The sequence below is a fragment of the Lissotriton vulgaris genome, chromosome 8, assembly GCF_964263255.1.
Source record: "Lissotriton vulgaris chromosome 8, aLisVul1.2, whole genome shotgun sequence".
NCBI classification, from domain to species: domain Eukaryota; kingdom Metazoa; phylum Chordata; class Amphibia; order Caudata; family Salamandridae; genus Lissotriton; species Lissotriton vulgaris.
The window spans coordinates 877,169,743-877,194,900 of record NC_141696.1 but is presented as its reverse complement, the minus strand read 5'-3'; the positions used below and the strand labels follow the sequence as shown (position 1 = coordinate 877,194,900).

Sequence of the window (25,158 nt, the reverse complement as noted above, 5' to 3'; positions counted from 1 at the left end):
AGTTTAAACAGATATATTCTCTTTTAGAATCACAGATAAAGCAGGTCTAATCATTAGATGGACTATCTCTGTCTTTATCAGATGTATTAAAATGAAGAACTACGTAGGGTAGTCACATTTTGGGACATTCTTTGGAGACATTGTGACAAAGTGGTAGCTCTAGCTCTTCTTGGTGGCTAGTTTTTAAAATGTTGACACTGAAGTTTTTATGGGTGATTTGAGAGATTTCTTTGGTACACATATGAGAGGTGGCATGGCTTAAGCCTTCACAGTGTTTTCACAATATTTATAGGCCACTGTTGTTTTCTGGAGTGTGGAGCAGCCAATACCTTTTTGTGTATATACAGGGTTTTTTGAGTATGTATATTTTGTATTATATTAGATTTGGATGTGCAACAAGTATCGTCCTGATGATGGTCGAAACGTCGACGAAAGAAAATCGTTTTCTTGTATAGATACACTGATTATGCAGAACATAAATTAGATACAATGTTTTGTTTGACTTCTTTCAATATGGTGTTTTGTTTTCCATATGATTTATAAGCAAAAGATGTTCAAGATACTACAGTCAAATGAATGTTAAATACTAGTAGTATGTCTGTTGCCATTTTTTGTAATTCACATTTGAAAAAACTGTTTGGAATTAAATAACCATTTGTATAAACCTGGTGTCTACTAAGGTTTTCCCTGTATAAATACATTAATGATCACTATTGTGACAAGAATATGAATGATAAAGGGTGTTGAATGATTCCCCTACGGAAAATTATAACTTGTGACAGAGTGAGTGGGGGCAAAATTAAAGCCTGGGGGCTGCACTGATGGCCTAGCACACACCAACAGTGTGTGTAAGGCCGTATGGCAGTGAAGAGGCCTGGCCCAAAGTAATCAGGCTCAGCTGCACAGAGAGGCATGACCTGGTAAATCACAAGTGTGCGCCTGGTCCCCCAACACAATTTGACCACATTAGAGTGGCCAGAAAGAAGATGCGGTGGTGCTGGAAAACCTCAGCACCTGGCGGAGAAGCGGGCCTCTGCGGGCGCTGGAGGCTGCAGGGCCTATGGGTGACCTTCTTATTCGCCCACAATGTAAAGTAGCCTAGGTAGGTAGGTGCAGAGGGTGCCATGCTATGTCTCGGCAGCCACGTCTGCAGCGTTCATACGAGGTGCCTGGTGAGGCTGATACCGGAGATAACATGGGGGAGAGCACGCTGCCCTGGCAGCCCCGGTCTCTGAGAGGTTCAGTTGATACTTGACATCTGGCTGCACTTGATCAAAGATGGCTGGTGCAGAGAACAAGGCCTGCAATGTGGGTGAGGAGAGTGCCCTAAACGTTGCAGCCCCTCTTCTGCGTGGTTGGGCAACAATTTGGAGCCTGTGGCTGCGCTCACTGCATCTTGGGAGCTGTCTCATGATGCCTGATGCTGAATGAGGCAGAGGGAGCTTGCTGGTTATGGAAGACCCCCTGTGAGGGTAGAAGCCTGTGAGGCACATTGTTAATAGACAGCAGCACTGTGGACTTGCTCCAGGTGGGCACTGGAGTCCCTGGTGTTTGAGGCCAGCCTTTCTGGGTGCCAGGAGTTTGGAGACAGATTGGCACTGGACCAGGAACCTGTTTGGCAGCGAGCCAATAAGTGTCAGGCCTGAAGTAGGTGGGCCAGAACATGGGGCCCAGAGGCAGAGGTTTTTGACCCATAGGGAACTGTACTGCCCTTTGCATGGAAGTTGGATATGAATATGTGAGTGATCCACTTGCCTCAGGGGTCCCCCCCAATGATAGCACAGTCGGAGAGGGAAAAGAGCCAGAGGAAGGGCCAGGGGGAGCCCGAAATATCACCACAATTTCCTGACAGAGACATGATTGGTTGGTGCTGTTCATACCAGTTGCGAGCAAGAGATCTAGGGTGGTTGAGGTCTGCGGACATTTGAAGGTGCCCTGAATTGCAAGCCGCAATTGGAAGGATAAACAACCCATGTAGTCAAAGAAATAGTGAACTATACCCATGTTGTCCAACCGGAAGGGTTGGAGACTGAGTGGAGGTCTGAGTGGGTTGCAGGGGGCTCGTGCCAAAACACTGGAGGGCCGGATGGCAGCAATTAATGGCTCGAATGCAGAGCTATTGGTTAAGATAGATTCAGTGGTAATCAACGCGAACTTGCTCTGCATGGATTATAGAAAAGGTATGGAGGATCACTGAAACAGTGGGCTCAGTCTTGGAGCTCCAACATGAGGTACAGGAGTTCAAAGAGACAGTCTCTAAATTGACCAACACATCAGTAATACTGGAGGAGAGAGTGAAGGAGTCTAAAGGCATTCCAAACTAAATATTTTTCACTTCATAGGATTTCCAGAAAAAGCTGAGGGTCCATCAGCAGAGCTGTTCTTGGAACCTGGATTTAGAGGGAAATGCGACCCAAGAGATTGTCAACCTTTTTTAACATTCAGCTGGAATGCTGCCAAGCTCCACCAAGGACCATCATTCCCCGAATGTTCAATTTTAGGGACTGTGAGTTATATTACAACATGTTCTGGTGCATGGCCTGCCACAGTTCGAAGGGAATAACATCTTTGTTTTTTTCCGGGTTACACCAAACGAGTGCAGGACCACCGTAAAAACCTTATTGCAGTCAAGCGGTGGCTTTGGGACTGCAGTCTGAAGTACTGTCTGATGTGCCTTGCTAAACTGCGAGTTGTGCATGATGGGAAAGCAATATTTTCTGCACTTCAGAGGAAGCAAGTGACTGTTTGGACGCGTTGCCTGGGGGCACTCCGGTGTGGAGATACCCCCTGAGGATAGAATCGCCTGACCACAGTGGGACAATCTGCAAAGTTATAGGGGTTGACCATGCTGTCTACAAGCCAAAACTCTTTAGACCGCTGGTACGCATAGTGGCTTTTCCCAATGGGACTCATTCACAAGGCATAGGGAAGACCCAGGGTCTGGCAGTGTCACCACTGATGGAGGCTTGACATGAAGCTCCTGGCCTATTTGGATAGGGACTTTGGGCATGGGTGGTGGCGGTTGGGGAAATTGGGAGCAGCCTTGTAAGTGGTTGCAGGTCTGTAGATTGATGCAGCCTGAGAAAAAAACTGTATGAAAAGACAAGGGCATAGAGTGATTGGTGTCCAAACCTTATCACTAAAAGTACATTTATTGAGTAATAATAGTTTGTCGGCGGAGGCAATAGGTGCCCTGCTGCCAGGGGCGAGGGCTTGAGTTCTACAGCCTTGCCACTCCCTCTGGTCAGAGGACTGATATCGAAGTGCGAGCACTAGTTGGGGAGGAGGTCATTGAACCTCAGCGGAAGAGGATGGGGTGGTGGATGTGTCGTCACAAACTGCCAGTTGCAGGGGTGGGTTTGTTGCATGTGCTGCCCGAGGGATGGGGTGAGGAAGAAAACTGTATTGTGGTAAAGTTGTGTTTAAGGGGAAGTTGGACTGCTCTTGTATGATTGCTCCATTGTATCTGAAGTCGCAGGATGTTTTGGGGCCCTTTGGAACCCAAACTGGTGTCAGCAAAGGGAAGATAGCTGATGCTGCTTTGAAGAGAAAAAGCAGGTGATAGCACCAAAATATTGACATGGAATATCAGAAGGCTCAGCTGGATGGGAAAGAGAAGGAGGGTGCATGCTTACATGAAGCGCAATGGGGCTTCAATAGCTTTTTTTGCAAGAGACATGTGTGGGGCAAATGCATACAGGCACTATGAAAGAGATGGAGTGGTCACCTTTACTCCACCTCCTACTATGGTTTTGCGAGGGAAGCACTGATCTGGGTGGCCTGGGACTTCCCTCTAGTTATAAAGGCCACAAGTGTGATTTGGAGGGCATGTTTGTGGTTCTATTTGGCACACTAGAGGGTAGGGATGTCTGCATGATCATTTTATTCACACCAAATTCTGATTGATCACAATTGTATAACAAAATAGTTGCGAATACCACAGAGTACCTAAAGGCATAACTGGTTTTAGCAGCAGACTGTAACTGTGTAATAAACGGGGCTCTAGACCGAGCTCCACCTAAGCTTCATACGAAACCAGCACTGACAGGGGCACTGAGGGACACACTGACGCGACTGGGATTGGTGGGTGCCTTGTGGCAGCAGAACCCACAGGAGAGGACCTACTCCTTTTTACCCCATTGACCGGCACATATAGTAGGATTGACTACTGTTTTGTTTTGGGGACTTTGGTGCAAAGCGTACAAAAAGTCATGTACCGTGTGAGGTGAATATATATATATGATTACTCCCTTACAGATGGGAATACATTTTGGGCTTGGGCGGCAAATCATACTGCTGCGGAGACTCAGAGCAGAGGTGTTGTTTGCGGCCATGGTCAGTGAAACCTTGACTTACTATTTTGATGAGAAATGGGGAAGTGCAGGTAGTAGAGCAATGGAATGGGAAGCCATGAATGTGGTACTCCATGTGGATTACATGAAAACCATTATTGGGGTCCGGAACAAATTGGATTGCAGCAAGGTTTGCCGGAAACGAAAACTGTGTGAATTCGAAAAAGAGCTGTTGCAAAACCCGTACAAACTCCTAGAATGCTTGCAACACAAATGGGAACTCCTGGAGGACTGGAGTAGGTTGGACACATTTGTAAATAGGACCTATCAACAGAAGTTGCATCCTGGGAATGAAAAATCAGGAGCGCTGTTGGTTCAGTTGGTTAAGCAAGAGGCACATCAGGCCTGCTAATATTTATAACAGATGTGAGAAGGAAACTAGTTTGTGTGCAACCGGCCATTAATGTCATGTTTGTGGCCCAACCCCCCGAAACATCTATCAGCCAAAGCCCAGGGACGTAGTGGGGGTAGGATGAAAATATCTGAGGGATGCACCGATGGACAAATTGGAGGCCGAGGATAAGGACAACCTAGAGTCACCATTTGCCAAGGAAGAAATAACAGTGGCAAGACGCATGCCTCAAAATAGTGAAGGTGCCAAGAGGGGACAGAATACCAATCGAGCTCTGTCAGAGGGACACCAGAGTAATAGCATACAAATTGTTGGAAGTCTATAATGAGGCCCTCGCCAGGAGGCTTCTACTGGACTCAATGTGGGAGACACTGGGGGTGATTTTGCCAAATCCAGGTAAGAACCCGACTGAGACGTCATCCTATCACACTTTATCAACGACAAACATTGATTTAAAGATACTTAATAGAATGCTGGAGATATGCCCGTATGGCCACCTTCCCTCGTTGATCCACTTCCAACAGTGTGGTTTTATCCGGAAACACCTGTTACAATATCAGGCAACTGGCGCATGTTTCCCACTCCCCACATCTAGAGTAAGAAGCCTATGTGATAGCATTCCTGCATATCGAACAGCGAGACACAGCATGTAATTTCAATGTACGCGGACGACGCTTTGGTATATCTTAGGCAGTTCAAGTATTCGGTGCCCATCCTTCTGGGGGTAATGCACGAATTTGTGGACATTTCAGGGCTAGGTGTAAATCATGACAAGTACTCACTCCTCCCACTGGGGGAGTTGAGAAGCAAAGCTCTGGAACAACTGGAAACATCAGGTGTTCCACTGGAGATTGTGAGTGGGAGGTGTCTAAGAATTAGAGTTGTGCAAACCGAATCTGAATTGATTTCTTTGAATGTGGGAAGGGTGGTAGGCAGCCTGGGTCTGAATATTCATTTTTGGAAGACATTGCCCTTGTCCCCATTTGGCAAAGCTGCCCTAATCAAAATGGTGCTACTGCTGGGATGCCTTTACACACTGCAGGCCTCGCTAAATGAGTTCCAGCAGCATTACTTTACTGAGATAGAGAAACTAATGACAGAATGGCTGTGGGCTGGGAATTGGGCACGGGTTGGGCTCAACACCTTCAAACGGACTTAGAATAACGGAGGACTTGAGTTGGTGAATGTGCAGGTCTACTAAATGGCAGCGCCCTTGCAAGATGCAGTCCACTGGCTGGATCCAGAGGACAATTGGAAGAAATAACTACTAAGGGGTTCCTTTGAAGTGGAGTCTCTACCTATGTTGCTAATGAAGGGTGGGACAGACATGTAGACTGAGGGAATGAGCAGTAAAAAGGGTGGTAAATATAGCGCTATATATGTCAGACATGCCCATTTGGGTGCTCCTGCCATTCGTGCAAATGGCTGCTGACATGGCCATGGAGAAGTGGAAGAGCGGAGGCTTTAGCATCCTTGGGCATCTGTACAAAGACGGCCTATACAGGAGCATCGACAGCTTCCTGCAAGGTTCAATCTTATTCAAAACAACTACAACCACCAGGTATACTTTACCCCTAAGATCCTACATATTATGTATACTGCATGAGAGGCACATTGTTCGCGTTGATCTAAGGAGAAAGCACTCGGTCCTCTAGATCCCAGAGTCCTTATTGGAAGGTAATAGTGGATAGGCTCAATGGGGCCACGGAGTGGAACATACAGCTTAACATCAAGGTGGTGTTGTTGGGATTACTACGGCACCCGAAAGGGAAGAGTAGTAAGTTTCACATCTTGGAGCTCGTATTTGCCAAACGAGTGGTCATCATACATTCCTCCTGCGATTTCTCTAAGTGGAAATGCTGTAGTCTGTCCCTCCTTTTCCTCATCTTGTTTCCTCACTATTGTTTACTCTCTTTTGTTGCTTTTGACTCCCGGCAGACCTTACACCAATCCAGATGATGCTGTCATGTTGGTAAAACCCAGCATGAGAGCAGCGCCAGGATTTATCTGAGCAGCCTGGTTTGCCTCTCATTCTGGATCTGGGAGCCTGTGCCTGTCTTCACCCAGCTGTGCAACACATCTCGAGTGGAGAGATCTAATGCGCATGTCGGTTTGGCCTGTAATCTGAAGCTCATTTGCAAGTCATACCCAAAACATCAGGAACAACCAAGGTGTGTGAAGTCATCAGAAACATATTCAAGTCCTTCTGAGATCATTGAGAACAACTAGTTCTTGTATAGTAATCAGAAAATAATTTTTAGGTCATCCTCAAATCATCAAGCTGTAGTTTCTAAACTCTGCTGATGACTACAAGAACTTGATGATGTCTGATGACTTTAAAATGGCTTTCTAATGTAGTTGGATGTTTATTTAATGACTCTAGGATGGCTTCTAAAGTAATATTGTTTGACAAGGGCCCCTCAAGCCAGAGACCAGGCCCTTCTTTCTACAGGGCACAAGTGATCCCCCTCACATAAATAAAGAAAGCCCAACACCTCCGTTTTGTACAGGCAGGAGTAGTTTCTTATTCTCCTTTGCCCTCCTTTACAGGCAAAAGCCGGTCACTTCTCATTGATGAAGGCATTGTCTCCTCTTCCAGGGAGCTGAGGTCTTCTCTACTTACCGCTCCCACGAAACACTTTCATTCCTGTCCCATTTGGAAGGGATGGGGGGCCGAGACGTCCTATCCTTCCCCACTAAGTGTTTTACCCATTGGGTGTAATACGCATCCCTGTGCCACTGCACCCATCCCCCCCTAACATAAGTGGCACAAGGGGAATGTTTCTCCCCAATGCCGTTCCTTTCCAGTCACAGAGTCTCTCCCAAGGAACCTCTCCGACGCACACCCTCCTTACCAGGAAATCACAGCACATTATAGGTCACCGAGGTAGTGATCGTCTTCTTTGTGCCCTGTGCGTGAATTTGAGAACTGGCTTTGAAGTGCTTCAGTTCAGTCGCCTTTCTATTGTTTTATTTTTCCACATGAGGTGTTTAGGAGAACACAAGTGTGACTCTGAACTTGTGACCTATGATGCCCCATGGCCTGTGCAGATAGTTGTCCTTTGTGACTGAGGGCCTACTAGTAAACTGTCGCTGTAGCCAAACTTGCTGGAGACCACCGTGCAGGAATTTGCGAACTGGCTTTAAAGTATTTCAGTCGCTATTCTATTCTTTATTTTTTCCACTTGAGGTGTTTAGGAGAACACGAGTGTGACTCTGAACTTGTGGCCTATGAAGCCCCTCGGCCTATCCAGATAATTGTCTTTTGTCAGGGGCCTACTAGTACACTGTCGCTGTAGCTAAAGTTGCTGAAGACCACAGAGCAAGAATCAATTTTTCTGTGATGGAAAGAGAGCTGTTGCCAAATGCTGACATATAGGCTGTAGTTTGTGGTATTCTGCTCTGCCCGCTGGCTGCATGGGTGCCATTTTGTGAAGCCAGAAGCCACAAAATGCCATCCCCTATTGAAGTACATCTTATATTTATTTATAATAAACATATTCTAACTGCACAAGGAACCCAATCTGTTTCTTTAAGTATCCAGCTATGTGCATCAAAGTTACATCAGGTATGACAGTGCCGGATAATGGGGCCTTCAAAAACACCTTCTGCTGAGGAGAAACATCTTTAGAGGTTCACCTTTGTGGGCAGTAACCCTGGCTGTCCACTGGCACCATGATGTCTACTGATACACTTCTTAATCCACCCCAGGCTGGTCAGTGCCAAGAGCACCTCAGATTCTAGGCCCACACCCATAAAGAAAAAGTAAAACTATAGGTCCCAGCGTGCTCCAAACATATGGAGCGTTGTTGGCTTTACAGGCAGCAAGTTGCTGGATGTGCAGCAATACTCTTTGTCATGTAGGTGTAAGACTTATGGAACAGGTCATGCATACTGGTTGATGTGCACTTATTTTGCAACTGAAGCACGAGAGGACCTACTTACTCGATTTGTCCTGCCCTGACTTACTTCCCCTTCGTTTTGCTGAACTAATATCACTGCGTTGAAGGAGAATAACGACCGCTAGTTACATGCCATAATTAACATTGCACCTTCAGTTTCATTCATGATGTATATTCCAGAGTGTCTTAGGGTCTTCTTTCGAATTTCTGGGATTTAGAGAGCTGGAACCTCAGTGTCCAGCTGGTATTCCTGCACTTACATCTTGGGATTACAAGTTATTTTTCCCAGAGAGGAGAATCGCACTTTGATGTAGAGCAAATAATATGCCTATATTCACACACATTACCATCTGTCAGGGTCTTTTTAGGCACCTGTAGGGTGGGAAAGCTGGGTGAGGGTAGAGTATATGAGAAGGGAACATTTGCTGTTCACACTTGATACTGAGTTAGAAGGTCAGAGGCAGCGGCTGCCCAAACCCCCCACAATTCTTCGGATCTGATGTCTCCGGCCCCCAAATTATTGGGTCTGAATTTTGCAAATCTGATCATTCATGACCAGACACACTGTGAAAATTAGAACATACCAGAGTGGTATCCCCCATGGAAACTTCTTCAGGCCTCTCCTAATGAGGGCCTTAAAGGAGTAAGGGGCTCATTAGGATTGCGGATAATCCGCATCCTCCGGGCCGGCGGAAGCCACAGCCGGCCCGGAAGATTCGGATTATCCGCTGCGGACTGGAAAAAGACCTCCTGCCATATTAGGATGGCTGGGAGATCTATTTTCCGTCCGCTGCTTTTCCGCCGCGGTTGCCTTCCGACCGCGGCAGAAAAGCTCTAAAATGGCTGGCGGTGTCTATTAGACACCGCCAGCCATATTAGGATAGCTGCGGTCATATGCCTTTCCACAGCGGCATTTCCGCTGTGGAAAGGCATAAGGTGTTGTCTTCGGGGGGCCCGTTGCGGGCCCCCAGGGGTGAAGGGGGTTGGGGGGAGCACATAGGGGGTACCTATGGTACCCCCCTGCCTTTGCGTGCACGAAGCAGTAGGCACCCCACGGTGCCTGCAGCTTTGTGCACGCAAAGGTAAACATGTTTTTTTTAACATTGCGGCGTGTGCTGCTTCAAGCAGCACCCACCGCAATGTTAAAAATACAGGATGTGACCGCCAGGGTGGCAGTCACATCCTATTTAGCACGGAGGGACCGCCGCTGCCCCTGCGGACGGTCCCTCCCCCTCTCGGGGTGGCGGACGGACGCAGGTCCGTCCGCCATCCTAATAGGCCCCATAGTTCGGTTGATGTTTATTTTACACAAACCAAGTCCCTATAAGAGACCTTACTTGCTATGAAATTGTGTATCAGTCAGTGGTATTATAGTGCTGCACATTACGTGGAGTAAGTCTGATGGGAAAGCAGTCGCAGAGGAAATCCGATTGGCTGCGCAGGAATCTTACACGAATGTATCATAACTTATAAAGCATGATTCTAAAACGGATCCAGGGTAGTGCTGTATTTAGTAGTGGGTCAGAAAATGACTGTGAACCTGGTGTAAAACGTGGGCCTAGAGGTAGGGGTTAAGACCTCGACACAGGTTGAGCAAGTGTACAAGCTCCCTCCATACCGACATACACTATTCACTATATATACACTATACCTCCATACCGACATACACTATTCACTATATATACACTATACTTTCTCAGTAAGGAGGTACTGGGACACCTACTACATGCTATTCAAATACAAAGGGATCACACAACGCACCCCTACCCTTATCCGCTACCCCTGAAATGAGACATTTGCAGATTTCTGTCCTGACTTAAATCATGTACCAGTTCACTCGTACTAAACCCCACGATTGACACAATGCAGGTTTAATCAGTCGTGTAGCAAGAGGTTGTAATGTTATGCAGTACTGAGACCTAGGTTGGGCACAATAGTTCAACTCGATGCACCATTATTGCTGTGTTCTGCATTCTACAGAACTGTAACAGTAAACATCTATTCCTGTCTGGCACCAGGATACCAGTACTAAGGCATTCATACTTCAGTACTAAGGCATTCATACTTCCCACAAGATATCGCTGGTCTGAACAGAAATGTACAATAGGACCTCCGTGCTGAAACCCTAACAGCACTCTGAAATGTACATTTCACTTCCACTGGGCATATGGAACACTGGGGCTAGTCTACAGCTCCTTGGCCATGCTGTTAAATGTTTGGTGGTGTGGCTGGGCAGCCATTTGTGGGCTGTTCTAGAGAGCAGGGGTGTATGGCTCAGCTGACATGCCGTTTCCTGTTCTATTCGTTTCACGAGGGGCACGATTATTGTATTGCCCATGTTTAGTTCCTGCCACATCATCCAAGCCATCCAATCCAACATTCTTTATCTTGGTCTGAATTGGAAGGGGTATGTCTCAATTGGTTTTCTGTTCAAATGATAGAATGTCTCTATTGATAGTTGTTCTCATGTCGAAAGGAGTTAATTATTTTTTGTGTGCATTAAGTTGAAACCAATGGCAGACTGTTTCTGCACACAAGGGGAGAAATACTTAAAAACAAAACACCCATGAACAGTAGGAGGTACATTATTTGTCAATGCACTGCCTACCATACGTGAATTATTTTATATTATTATGGTAATTTTACTATTATCACAACAGGTTCTGTTTGACTTTGTGGAAAATTTTACTATTATTGTTTGGGGATTGGTTTGTGGTAACAATATCACAACCTTACCAGGCGCACAGCTAGTTTTGCGTTATTTCCCCCTGTTCAATGATTCTTCTGATTCAATATTTTCAACGTTTTACTTAATTCTCGTATTTATTCTGAAACCATTTTTATGCAAATCATTCAAGGATGTATTTCAATGCATTCTCTATAATGAACTTTCAAATATATTTCAATGTACAAAAATCATAATCAGTAACTTCTTCATCATCATTGTACTTTCATGATTAAAGATATTCGGCGATTGCTGAATTTGTTGGCCCGATGCATTTCGGGACCCACGTCCCTTCTTCGGGGGCCTCTGTGAAAGGAATAATATATGTGCATTAATTCTACTAAATTATATTTATGTTCCTATATCAGCCACTACTAGGTTCTGAGTTCCACACTCCTCTAGTAAGAACTATAGAAATTCATTCTTATCTCTTTGTGCACATTCATCAAAAAGTACAAAAAAATTCAATAACTATTCCAAAACAATGGTACTTTCTATACCAGCTTCATACACATTTATGTCAATTTACAAAAAATGATGACTGTTTCTAAACATAGGTACTCTATCTGCCAGCTTTGTTATGGTGAAAGATGTGTATGAAGAGATTACAATGCATTGTTGTTGTTTCGAAAAACTGGTATAGAAAGTACCATTGTTTTGGAATAGTTATTGAATTTTTTTGTACTTTTTGAGCACGCAAAAGAAGGACATTAATTTTGACATAAGTTACAACGTAAACTAATGAACAACAATAAACAGGAGTGCCAGAGACCTACAACACAATTTTAAATTTTACTATTATGCCATATAACTATATACATTTCGTAAAGGCTCTTTATGGAGACGTGTATTTTCGATGTGTTTTTCGATGGACCTAGAATGCTATGTTTCTTTTTTAATTACAGAACTTCTTATTGCTGGACGAGGTCTCAAAACCCAAGCAGGACTTGCAAAACGAAAAGGAGGAGGCCGCCTTGGTTCTTATGCAGGACGTAACATGTTATTGGGACAAGGTAACAAGATAAAATAGCATAACGTTCAACCTCATTTCTAATCCACATAGGTTGCCAATGTCATTTGTTGTGCCAAACCTGTAGATTATTTTGCTTGAATACTTTTTTATTCATATTTTTTGTATATCACTGGCTGCTTCGCTAAGGCTTCTTCAGAGTTGCAGAACATGTCTGGGTGAGAGGAGGGGTAAATACAGCGATAGTAGAACAAAACCACCTTTAAATTCTTCTTCGAGATGATAAAATTAGAGCTTTTTCTTGGTTCTGGGATGCAGGTCCTGTTCACGATGAAGTTGTAAATGTACACTTGCAATTTTTCTACCTTGCATAGATGCAGATTCCTGATTTTAAGGCTGCATCTGGAAAACTACAGCTGCCACAGTTTTCCAGGCTTACATTATGAAAGGTTTTGTGAACTCCTAGATACGCCTTTCTGTTGGCCTATCCAGTGGCACAATTATAGTTGGTGTACAATTAATCCCGCTGAAAGCCAGAAACTTTGTGCACAATTTTCTTTTTTTTATTGTGTCAAAATATTTTCCTTGTAGAATTATTCCTTCCCATACACTTCTTTGAGATTTTAGGGTACTCTGATCCCCATCCAACCTTATGAAGAGATTTTACTACTCTCCTACACAGAAACAAAGAGATGGAGCCAGAGAAGAGGTTGTAGCTACCAATAGACTTAAAGTTTGTGGGTGATAATAATGTATGGTGGATAACGACGTTTAGTTGATGGGATTTTAACAAGTTGCACCAGACTAGTTCCGCCATAAGGATTGCAGAGCAAATTGTTATTGTTAGCACATAAAGGCCACATGGGCATAGCTAAAATCAGAGAAAGATTATGTTTACAATTCTGGTGGCATGGTATAGATATTGAGGTGGAACGAGTTGTAAGAGACTGTTTAAAATATCACATCAGTGACCGGACAGGTTATGTGAGTACAATTTAACTATGCAGAACGTCACTCTCCCACCGTTCTTTTTAAGCAGTCCAGGGGAGCCTACAATAAAGTAGCAAATGTGGAACAAAATCTTTACAAACTATGCAAGAGTATGTGGCACAAATATAAGTGCAGAAGGTAGATATTCACTTTTATTACACTGCCAAGGTGGGAAAGGATAGGACATTTTGGAAACGCTTCCAGAATTGAGTGCCGCCAATCAAAGATCTTTAAATGAATATGAGATTTACAGTCTTGAACAAGATCACTGTTGTCTGCTAAAGATCAGCACGATTATGGAACAATATTTTTTTGGTATGAGGTAGCAAGAGAAACATGAATTAGTGGACGATTTTGTGATGAGTCTCAGGAAACTAGCCTCAAGTTGCAAGTCTGGTGAATTGAATGAAGAATAAGAGATCTATTTATTTTTAAGTGTTTCAATGACAGGATTAGAGAAGAACTATGGTAAAAGATGAACCACCATTGGAGGAAGTGATTGCTACATGGTTTAATGTGTCAGTGAATTGAGTAAAGATGACAAGCTTACAAGTTTGAAAAGATAGTATATCAGGTTAAACATAAAACAGGTGCAACTGAAAGCAAAGGGAAAGGGTTTCAGTCATAGTTCTACATAGATTTTCTAGGAGTATGATTCAGGTGCCATTGTTTTGGGCATAAGTCTAATGCTACCATGTGTCTGGCGATATATGTTGTGTGTATTCCCGGTGGATTGAAGTGAGTTGTGCAGAAGGTATTTCCTCAATCAGTGTAATTAGATTTTGGAGGAGGAATTGAAAATGGAAAGTTATCCTAATTCCAATTTGTTGGGCAATGGTCTGCAACTTTGTTCTCAAGAAATAGAAAATTACTTTAAGGTCTGTGGCATCTGCCATCATCCAGATACTAGCGCATTTGAAAGGTTAAATAAAACCTTAAAAAGAAGCATACAAATGGCCAGAATAAACAATTTAGATTGGAAAATGGCGTCACAGCTTACAGGTTGTCACCACTGTTCCCTCTCGGCCGCGCGCGCAGCTTCCCTGACGTCAGCGCGCACCACCTAGCGTGGAGCGCGCACACAGGACATCGCTAGAGAGTTGCGCCGCCCGACGCTTTTAAAAAGCGAGCGGCGCCAACATGAGGCACTTTTTCAGTTTTGGCGGTGGCGGCGGAGCGGGCATGAGGAGTGCAGGTAAGGAGCCGGGGGGGGCTGGTGGGGAATGTGGGGATTATGGCGCTTGCGGCTGTGTGGGAGCGTGGCAGACTGTGGCCTTTTGTTTAAATATTGCTGATAATCAGAGCCCCTTCAAGGGCTCCGATTAACAGCAATACTTAAACAAAATGCCACAGTCTGCCCCGCGCTTTACTAACAAAAGCGTAGACACTTTCCAAACACAGCGTGTACTTTAGCACACGCTGTGTTTGGAAAGTGTCTACGCTTTTGTTAGTAAAGCGCGGGCAGACTGTGGCATTTTGTTTAAGTATTGCTATTAATCGGAGCCTGTGAAGGGACTCTGATTATCAGCAATATTTAAACAAAATGCCACATCGATTGGGGAAACGAGTGGAACAGAAGGCAAGAGGGCAGAAAGGCACAAAAACGAGTGGAACACAGGACAGAAAGGCACAAAAATGAGTGGAACACAGGACAAAAAGGCACAAAAACGAGTGGGACAGAGGTCATAAAGGCACAAAAACGAGTGGGACAGAGGGCATAAAGGCACAAAAAACGTGTGGGACAGAGGGCAGAAAGGCACAAAAAACGAGTGGGACAGAGGGCAGAAAGAGTGGGACAGAGGGCATAAAGGCACAAAAACGAGTGGAACACAGGACAGAAAGGCACAAAAACGAGTGAAACACAGGACGTAAAGGCACAAAAATGAGTGAGACAGAGGGCATAAAGGCACAAAAACGAGTGGGACAGAGGGCACAAAAACAAGTGGAACACAGGACAGAAAGGTACAAAAAACGAGTGGGACAGAGGGCAGAAAGGCACAAAAAACGAGTGGGACAGAGGGCAGAAAGAGTGGGACAGAGGGCATAAAGGCACAAAAACGAGTGGAACACAGGACAGAAAGGCACAAAAACTAGTGGAACAGAGGGCATAAAGGCACAAAAACGAGTGAAACGCAGGACAGAAAGGCACAAAAACGAGTGGAACAGAGGGCAGAAAGGCACAAAAAACGAGTGGGACAGAGGGCAGAAAGAGTGGGACAGAGGGCATAACGGCACAAAAACGAGTGGGACAGAGGGCAGAAAGGCACAAAAACGAGTGGAAAACAGGACATAAAGGCATAAAAACGAGTGGGACAGAGGGCATAAACGCACAAAAACGAGTGGAACACAGGACAGAAAGGCACAAAAATGAGTGGGACAGAAGGCATAAAGGCACAAAAAACGAGTGGAACAGAGGGCAGAAAGGCACCAAAAGCGAAGGGAAAAAGGAGTGGAACAGAAGGCAAAAGGGGCAGAAAAACGAGTGGCACAGAGGTCAGACGGGCACAAAAAACTCATGGCAAGGAGGCAGAATACAGAAATATAGGGGCAGCTAAGAACAGAAGGCAGAACGGGCTGAGAGGTACGGGGGCAGCGAGGTGAACAGAAGGGAAAACTGGGCAGAGACACGGGCAGTGAGGGGTACAGAAGGAAAGACCTGGCAGATAGAGCATGGGGACAGCGAGGGGAACAGAGAGAAGAAAAAGGGCACGGATTTTCGTGCTGTCTGATTGCTCACTTTCCACAAGCTCTTGCGTACCAATAAATAATACACTACTGTATGCATACATGTCCATGCCAATAGACCTAATTCAGGCTGTCTCCCTCTTGAAATTGCCTATGCTTCAAAAGGCGTTTTTAAAAAGAAATTTAAGTTGTACAAATTGCTTGGGGGTCCCCGGCTTCCAAACAGGAATGGATGAGGCATTTCCGGATTCCTTAATGCATGCATAGCATTTCAGTAAACACACACTGCGCTGGTCAGCTTCTCCTAAAATCGGGCGCTATGATACGTCGGGGCAGTCCGTGATGTTAACATTAACATTAAGCAACCTACTTTGCTTAACTTTGTACTTTTTTCTGTAATGTCTTCCTGCACAACTTGTCATGGCGTGCTTATCCAATTTGCAAACTGCCCTTAAGACCCTTATTGTGGCACTGTATGTGTGAAAATGCACCATCTTTTCACTTTTTAAAGTAAACGTTTTGAGTGCCATTTGGCGCAGCAGACACGCGCGGTTTGGTTCCTGGCACACATAGCCATGGTTGCAGCGCACAGAGACCCTCCACTGCCGCACACAGAGGAAAAAAATTAGTGGGAACATTGGTTGTCAACACATGCAACCCATTAGAACACGTCATTTAGCCTTTTTAAAGGGAGATCCATGAATACAAAACTTTCCAGGATGGATGATTTTGAGAGAAGGTTTAATGTTCAATTGTGTTGGTGAATAGAAGGAAAGAGGAATGAAACTCCAGTTTATGTTGGTGATTTTGTAAAAGTGAGATCACCAGTTGAGTGTCAACAGTGGTCATAATTCTCAAAGGAGAAACAGACTGTTAAATTGTTAAAGAATGCTGGTATAGGAATCTAACTCTCCTCTCCATATAGTGTACCAAAATTATGTACACTGTGCAGAGAGTCCAGACCTCCCTAATTCGTTTACAAAGGCACAAATAACAAACTCAAATGCTCTTTTTTTGTGGTAGTGTGGGCAAGCACTTTAGGCTTATCAGAGGGTAATGCTAAGCATTTGGTATACTCACAGTGCCAATAAACGAGATACACTCAAGAATAAATCAAAGACCAATTTAGAAATTATAACACATATTTGTAAATACATTTCAACCAAAAGAACTTTGGGATAAAGTAAGTACTTTTCAAGGTATTGATTTTTACAGGTAAGTAAAACGTTCACTAAAATGTGTCTTTTCACAGCAATGCTCTCCTATATGAAAAAGGTATATACTGCACACAGTTACTTGCAATAGGATTCTGGGGGTCCCCTTCAGGACTTAAGGTGGTAAGGGGCCATGGTGCAAAGAACTACCAGCAGTTAGTCTTTGCCTGACTTGGAGCCTTTGGGTCCAGAGGTACTGGTCGGGTTGGTAGCTTTGCGAGCTTCGCCAAAGAAGAGAGGGGGACACCTAGAAAGAGGCTGCAGAGGGGAGCTTAGGGACAAGTCTGGGAGCTCCCAGCTGGGGGGCTTGGTTCTAGAGGGCCCTAGGAGACTGGAAGCACTGTCTTTTCTTGGGAACTTACGCTGAGGTGATCGAGTGCTTAGGGGTTATGTCAGCTGGACTAGTGCATCAATGGCACTCCTGATTGTTGGTCTCGCCAGTTAAGGGGACAAAAACAGGATATGTGGGCCACTCTTGAAGTGGGTTTCTGCGGTGCTGACATCCCTCAACAGCTGATTGGCCTTGGAGTCATCGGAGGCTGGATTGGACTCAAACAGGCTTTAGTTGCTGCAATGGCTCCAGTACACTGGGTATTAGTGCTGTGTAGCTCTGGTTGGTCCTGGTGTCTTCTCATTGGTGAGGAGATGGATTTGACCTCCAGGAGCAGCACTGCCTCTTCCTGGGTGGCTACTGCTTTGGTGGAACCAGGGGGTGGCAGAACGATAGACCAGACTTTGCTGTTTGGTGCCTGCAGCCTTCAGGGGAGTAGCTTCTCTACTCCCAGGGAGATTGCTGGCAATTTGTGAAGTGCTAGCAGCCCACCGGGGTTCTTAGCAGATGCACAGCGGCAGTACAAGTCAGTTTGTCTTGATTGTTGGGACTGGTGCAAGCAGGCAGAGTTTGTCTGCAGCTGGTCCTCAGTTCTCGCTTTCTTTGCTCGTGTCTATTGAATCTGGGTTTCTGGTGTCAGGAGTGTCACCTAAATACTCAATTTAGGGGCATTAAGGGGATTGTAATGTAGTAGCCAATGCTATACCTAACCTTGGTGTGTCTACACACCCTATATGACCACTTCCAGTAGGGAGAGTGCATTACATACCCAGTGTATCTATTTTCACCAAAAACCAAGGTGGTGGAATTCTATTTTTCGTGTTCACTTCAGATAGCCCACATTAGGTGTGTAACTAGCCTGATAGTGTCAGTCAGTCAGTCAACACACTTTATTTGGTTTGACAACCATAAATGTAGCATATAAAATACATGAAATACATAAAAAGACATGTACATAATTAGAAAACATAAAACATGTGCTGCACTAACTATGTCCAATCATCTAAAATGTGATGTCCTTATTCAGATGAATTAAAAATAGTCATTAAAATTTCCAGATTTATGAGCTCCAATGTTCAGTTAATGTTTAAAAAGTTTGCAATCATACAAGTTACTTTACAATTTTTACTTACACAGCAACGCGAGTATGATTTACTGTTCATCTGGCATATATAGCCATAAAAGACATTTAAAGAGCCACCTAAGAGTGCAAAAATTAATGTCCTTTAAAATGTACAGTCTATGTGAGCAATTGTTTAGCATATAATGCAATACTAAATATTGAAATCGATCCTTTCCCTACTAGACTCCTTAATCACACTGCCAGCAGAGATGAATTTATAAACCATTTGAAATGTGTATTCTTTGTGGTTTAGAGTATAGTTGGCAGAATAAAGGAAAGTGCAGCATATTCTGGGATGAGTTTGAGTCACATGGGCAGGGGTCCAGGTCAGAGTCACAATATACTTTGCTGGGATAAGAAACCAGTAAGTGAACAAAGCTAAATATAAATTTGATAAGATAGAATCTTTTAGAGTGACCAAAAGGGAGCAAAAGGTATGGCTCTATGCTTTCGGTACTAACCAAGGGGAGATAATGAGCTACACACTTATTGCTAAGTTCATTATGTTCCCTATGCTCAGTTAAAACAGAAAAAAATTGCTTTAGCTGATATTTCATGACAGTAGTGATAACTTGTTGATTGGTAAAGCAATCTCGCGTCCCCATTAGTTCAAGCTGCCTTTTGATGTAACTAAGTCAGGGTATTTTGTGAACATTATCCAAACGTAAACCATCCTGTACAATTGCTCGATTGAGGGCTGGATCTTCATTTGTCCAAATCGAGTGGCATAACATAATAGGGGCAGTTTGAATTTGATGTGTTAAATAATCAAGCCTATTTCCATGTGACATAAGATGCTCAGGAGGCTGAAAGGGACTGACATTAGTCTTCTAAGGAAAACATTTCCTGATGTTTGCAAGGTAGAAACATTACAAAATCTCTAGACCCCAGCCCCATACAAGATGACAGCACAACACCGTGCAACATAGATGTTAATGATCGCATCAATGGGTTTGGAGCCCAATTTCCTTGGGAACCTGATTAGAGCCTCAAGACTTTTATCAGCGCTTCTCTTCCTAAACTCAATAGGATGGAGCCAAGAGCCTTTATGGTCGAAAGGGACACCCAGGTAGGAAAAGTTTGATACCTAAACTAGCTTAACCTTAGTAATTAAAAAAATCTTAATTCAGAATGTGCTTTCACCACCTCCATGATGTGTGACTTAGTTGCATTAGTCTTTAGGCCAAAATTACTCATACAATCATTGAATCTGTTTAGAAAGATTTGTAAGCCCACACCAGTTCTTGAAATCAGTACACAATCGTCCGCATATATTAATGCAGGAAGATCTCTCTGACCCACCCTTGGGACATCAACTGGTAAAACAAAAAGGGGATTAGCTGACACCCTTGTCTGACTCCACAGTTCATTTTAATCGGAGCGGACAGTTCACCTTCTGGCCCATATCTACTCTGCCCTGATTCATCTGAACTAAAAGATGAACCATTAGTGCATCTATGCCCATACCCTACATCTTTTCCCAGAGTTTCCCTCTCACCACCCAGGCAAATGCTGATTTCAGGTCCATAAATCTGAGATGAAGATTGCTGTTTTTTGCCAGCGTGTATTTACTCATCTCCAAATGGAGATTAAAGCATTGCTTGACAGCGCGCAAACCTCTCCTAAAACCATATTGAATGTCTAAAAATTTCAGTTTTTCGGCTATCCATGTTTCTAAACAATCAAGTAAAACCCTACCCATTAACTTACATGTGGAGTCACTCAGTGAGAATGGGCAATACAATGTAGGGTTTGGGCTACCTCACTTTTTAAAAATTGGAACAATTCATGCACTCGACCAAGATTATAATGTGCCTGAGATTGCAACACAGTCTAGGATGTTGGTTAAAACTTGATAGCCATAGATCAGGCTTTGCCAAAAAAAGATCAGCCGGGACACCGTCAGGGCCAGGTGCTTTATTTTTTATAGTCTGATTTAGTGTCTTTGCTACTTCCTGAACAGTTGGGGGGCATCTTTCGCACACTTCCAGCTATGTGATTATCAGATTCTGCAATGAGGATGTGTACCCCTCCACTCTTGTAAACTTCAGAAAAGTGATCAACCCCTTCATCAGGAGGGAGTGTGGAATCGATACAGCTATTATGACTGTCCTGAAAAAAAGGGGTATTAATAGTCTTCTAAAAGAGGCCTGAGTCTTTGGTAACACTAGCTTCATATAATCTCTACCACGCCTCTTTCCTAATAGTCTCCCTACAACCTGCGAGAACCTGTTTGTATTGATGTCTTCAGGATCTCACAGTCCTTATGTCTCTCGGCTTGTGTTTTAAAATATAATAAGGTTATTATGACTACCTGAGCATTCGCTATTGAACCATAAGGTTTGGGGGAAATTTGATGTCTATAAATGTTTAAGATTTCATGTATTGAATGGGTTATATCAGCAAAAGAACATGCTTTTTATTGGTTTCTATCACTTTCTAGGCAGGTCAAAATTTGAGACCTATTTTTATAGGTCGCTTTCTTACTTTGTGTTTCGAGCTGGATGGCCAGAGGGAAGTGGTTGCTAAAATGTATTTTTAGGATGGAGAAACATACGGACTGCAGTTTATAATATTCAGGAAGAGCGATAAAATCGCCATGCCCTCTGACGGCATATGTAATCTCCTCGTGTCTTACCCGAGTGATGAGGTCTATTGTTAAAAATATAGAGAATTTGGATAGTATAGAGTTAAAAACATCATCACAGGGGCTATGTTCAAAATTACATAGATCATCGGAAGTCTCTTCCATATATTTACAGGCAGACATTTTTTTAAGGGAACATAACCTGAACTTAAAATCCCCACACCACAAAATTATGTAATCAGCATTCAGTTCCATGACATTTTTGCTTAGGGAGTTTTCGAGCCTGGTGGCTATTTCGGTATTTACAGAGGTAAAATTATTATGATAAAAATTTAAAGTGTGACATTTGAATTATACATAATGTTAACAAATTGGAAATTTGGCAAATCCAAGTAAGAAGTACAGATTTTGTTATCCACGGTGGGTGCCAATAAAGTAAGCAAACCACTGCGTTCATGGCCTCCCAGCGAGTGAGCAGCTGGAGTATTGATAGATACAAGCCCATCAATATGTACTATGTCACGAGCCCAGGTTTCTTGGAGGCAGACAGTATCACATCCCTTTATAAAATCTAGCCAATTATCAATTCTAACCCTCCATGAGAACCTTTTGTTCAGTCTGTCCTCTGTCACCTGCACACCCATTCATTTCATGATCAAGCCTAACATGTTCATCCCTCTCTTTCCCGGGTGTGATTGTAATGTCTGATTCCATATTAGTACAAACTGAGGGAGGGATTGCATCTTCCTGTATAATTTTTGTTGCATCGTCTCTTGTGAGTGTCTGAGCAGTGGATATCCTCTGGGATTGCAGTCAATCAATTTATTCCAAAGGAGAGAAACGATTGTAGGTTGAAATGGCAAATAACTTGGGTGGGCCTCAGTGAGTGGAACCTAACTTTGAAGGAACTTACTTAGTTGGTTTATAAAAATAGTCCAGAGGTACTGCCATTATCCCGCCCCTTAAGAAGCACAACCTGGACAGTCTTTCCAAGAGAAAACCTGCCATATACTTCTTTCTAATATTAACACTAATGCAGTCTCCTGTATCCTCCTTTGGTTGGGAGCCAACCCAGTATACTCTCTGTACATTGTTTATGCTCTTAAACAAGTCCTCACAATTATGACACTGTAGATTTTGTATCCAAAGTACAACCTTGTTTTTTATTTGTTGTGGGTCTTCGTCTTGAGGCTGGGGTGGGACTTTTTTTGAAATGATTACCAACGGATTTGCTTCAGGTGGGGCCTGCAGGATTGATGTGAACTGGGTCGTACTGCCTGTTGACCTACACTGGTGATTCCTTCTTTTAATAGTGAATTATGCCCCGGTCCAGCTCCCCACTGAGAGCATGTTTGTGCCACAGATTCCCCTGATTAAATTATTTGTGCAGTATGATCAAAAGGTTTCAAAGCGATACTATTTTCCTCGTTGATATCTTGTTGGCCACCCTAATGTAGTCTGCCTTGTTTTAGCTTAACAGTTTGTGACTGTGATCTTTGATTTAGTTCCACCGGTTTTTCAGATTTGCCTAACCATCAGCTTAAACTTGACCCGATTAACATTTTCAAGGATGTGTCAATACTACTAAGAATGACCAGCGCTAGTCAAAGTACGTTTTTAAAGATTTATCTGAAATATCTGCAAACTGGATGTGTATCAAGACTTCATTGGTGATTTCTTTAAACTGGGTTGGTCGGATGTGATATCACAGTGTCCACCTACTACAGATTGGTTTCTTCGCAACTGGGGGCAACTTTCATTTCGGAGGAGGCTTATTACTACATTTGGCCTTTATTGGGGGAGGTGGCTTCAATCTGAGTATTCTGACCATCATTGGAGACAATCTCTAAGTCGCCATTGAAAGACATGAATTCACGATTTACACAGAGTTTCTGTAATTACCAGCCAGACATGAAGTTGTGCCTCCTTCCAAAGGCCTAATTTGCCGAGATTTCTATGTGGCCCCTAAGCTCTCCTCCACACATTAATTGCCCCAATAGTATTGGTCAAAGAGGGGTGGCCCAAGCCAGCCTTGTCCGGACGTGGACGTGTGCAGATGGGCCCGCCCTGACTCAGGCTTTGCCTGGGTGTGCCTACGCCCATCCGGCTCTGCTGGAGTGTGGAGCAGTTATAAGAGCGTAAAGAGGATTGTCTCCAACTCCCTGCACCACGCACACAATGCTGGGGGACTGAGTCCCTCCCCTGTCAGCAGCCCAAGAGAGTGTTGCACACTGGCCTCGGACGGGCCTTTGCCAGAGTCTGGGGCTGCTGGAGTGTGGAGCAGCTTTTACAGCACTGGGAGGATTGTCTCTGCCTCCCTTTGCCATGCACAGCATGCTGGGGGACTGAGTCCCACCTCAGCCAGCAGTTGAAGATAGTGTTGCACACTGGCCTCGGATGGCCCTTTGCCAGGGTCCCGTGCTGCGGGAGTGTGAAGCAACATTTGTCGTGCCGGGAGGATTATCTGTGCCTCCCTGCTCCAAGCACAGAATTCTGGGGGACCGAATCCCACCCGAGCCAGCAGCCCTTTGCCAGAGTCCTGCCTGATAGTGAGCATGCCTCCTGACTAGCTAATTTATCCGCCTGTGCTGTTGCCAAAGAAGCCTTGCACAGAGAATGGCATTTTCCCTGCCTAGAGAAAGCCGGGGATACATATCAAAGGTGGTTGTGGCCTTTGTACGCTCCTGCCGATATGCTGATTACTAGCCATCCTGTTTGGACAGCACCTCCAGCCAAGCAGGCATTGTTTCTGACTATAGAGTATGGATGCATTAAGACACAGTGTTTAATGCCAAACACTGTAGGTCTTGTTGAAGCCATCATGTAGGCGGGGAACTCATAATGACAAGTGCCCTGCGCATGTACTCAAGATGGTTCCATGTTCACTTGTACTGTCTACTAATTGCACTAGACAGCACAGGGACATATCTGCCCAGGCAGTTATGTCCTCAGATGTAATATAATGCTCCCTACCTTAGGGCTGTAAGTCCTGCTATAGGGGTGACTTACAAACATTCAATGCAGTGTCTGGGGACATGATACACAGGGTGCGAGCTATGTCATGTTTTCACTTTTGCCTGCACCATTTCACACAGCCTGCAATAGCAGTTTGCATGAGTTTGGTGGTGGATCCATTAGGGTGGCACAATGCATGCTGCATCCCTTAGTAACCCTCTTTATTACTTAGGTACCGGGGTTACCATTTACTAGGGACTTATAAGGGTGCTAAATGTCTTGCTAGTCATGTAATAATTGCACAGTTACCGTGGGCCCAATTCAAAGAAGTAATCTGAGACGAAAGTCTAACTTTATGACTTTCAGGAATTCTTAAAGGGTGTTTACGAGTAGTAAAGTTAGAGTTTTGGTGTAAATTGAAACAAAAAGTCTAATTGACACCAAAAGTCTAACTTTACTACTACTAAAGTTAAACTTTTGGTCGAAGTTTAGACCATAAGTCTTAATTACACCAAAAGTCTAACTTTTGTAGTAGTAGGGGACTTGCAATCAGATAAGGAAAAGTTGCCCCACACATGCTTAACATGTTTCTTACTGCAAAAACAGATGGACAATTGCAAGTAGACCTAAAACTGGCAACTATTGTGGTGATACCGAAAACAGGTAAACCCCACGACCTATGTAGCTCTTACAGACCCATCTCTCTACATAATTCTGAGCCCAAGGTGCTGGCAAAGGTGCTAGCCAGTACATTAGGCCTGGTAATACACACATTAATACATCCTGACCAGTCAGGATGTATGCAACATAGAAGCACCAGGCCGAACCTCTGGCACCTGTATGGAGTCATGCATATGGCAGCGAAAAAGCCAACTGAATCAGCCGCGGTTCTGTCTCTGGATGCGCGGATGGCTTTTGATAGTATTGAGTGGCCCTATCTCTTTGTGGTTCTTTCCAGACTGGGATTTGGTT

The 25,158-nt window shown here is 44.1% G+C and overlaps 1 protein-coding gene across 2 annotated transcripts in view; it reads left to right on the top strand.

The window, feature by feature from the left end:
• Nucleotides 1-25,158, top strand: part of ABCC4 (ATP binding cassette subfamily C member 4 (PEL blood group)) — a 1,668,368-nt gene that overhangs the window by 587,475 nt on the left and 1,055,735 nt on the right. For both annotated transcript variants that reach the window (XM_086934802.1, XM_086934803.1), the window contains exon 9: nucleotides 12,237-12,344. In XM_086934802.1, coding sequence (XP_086790928.1) covers nucleotides 12,237-12,344 — 108 coding nt within the window. The remainder of the gene's footprint in view (nucleotides 1-12,236; nucleotides 12,345-25,158) is intronic.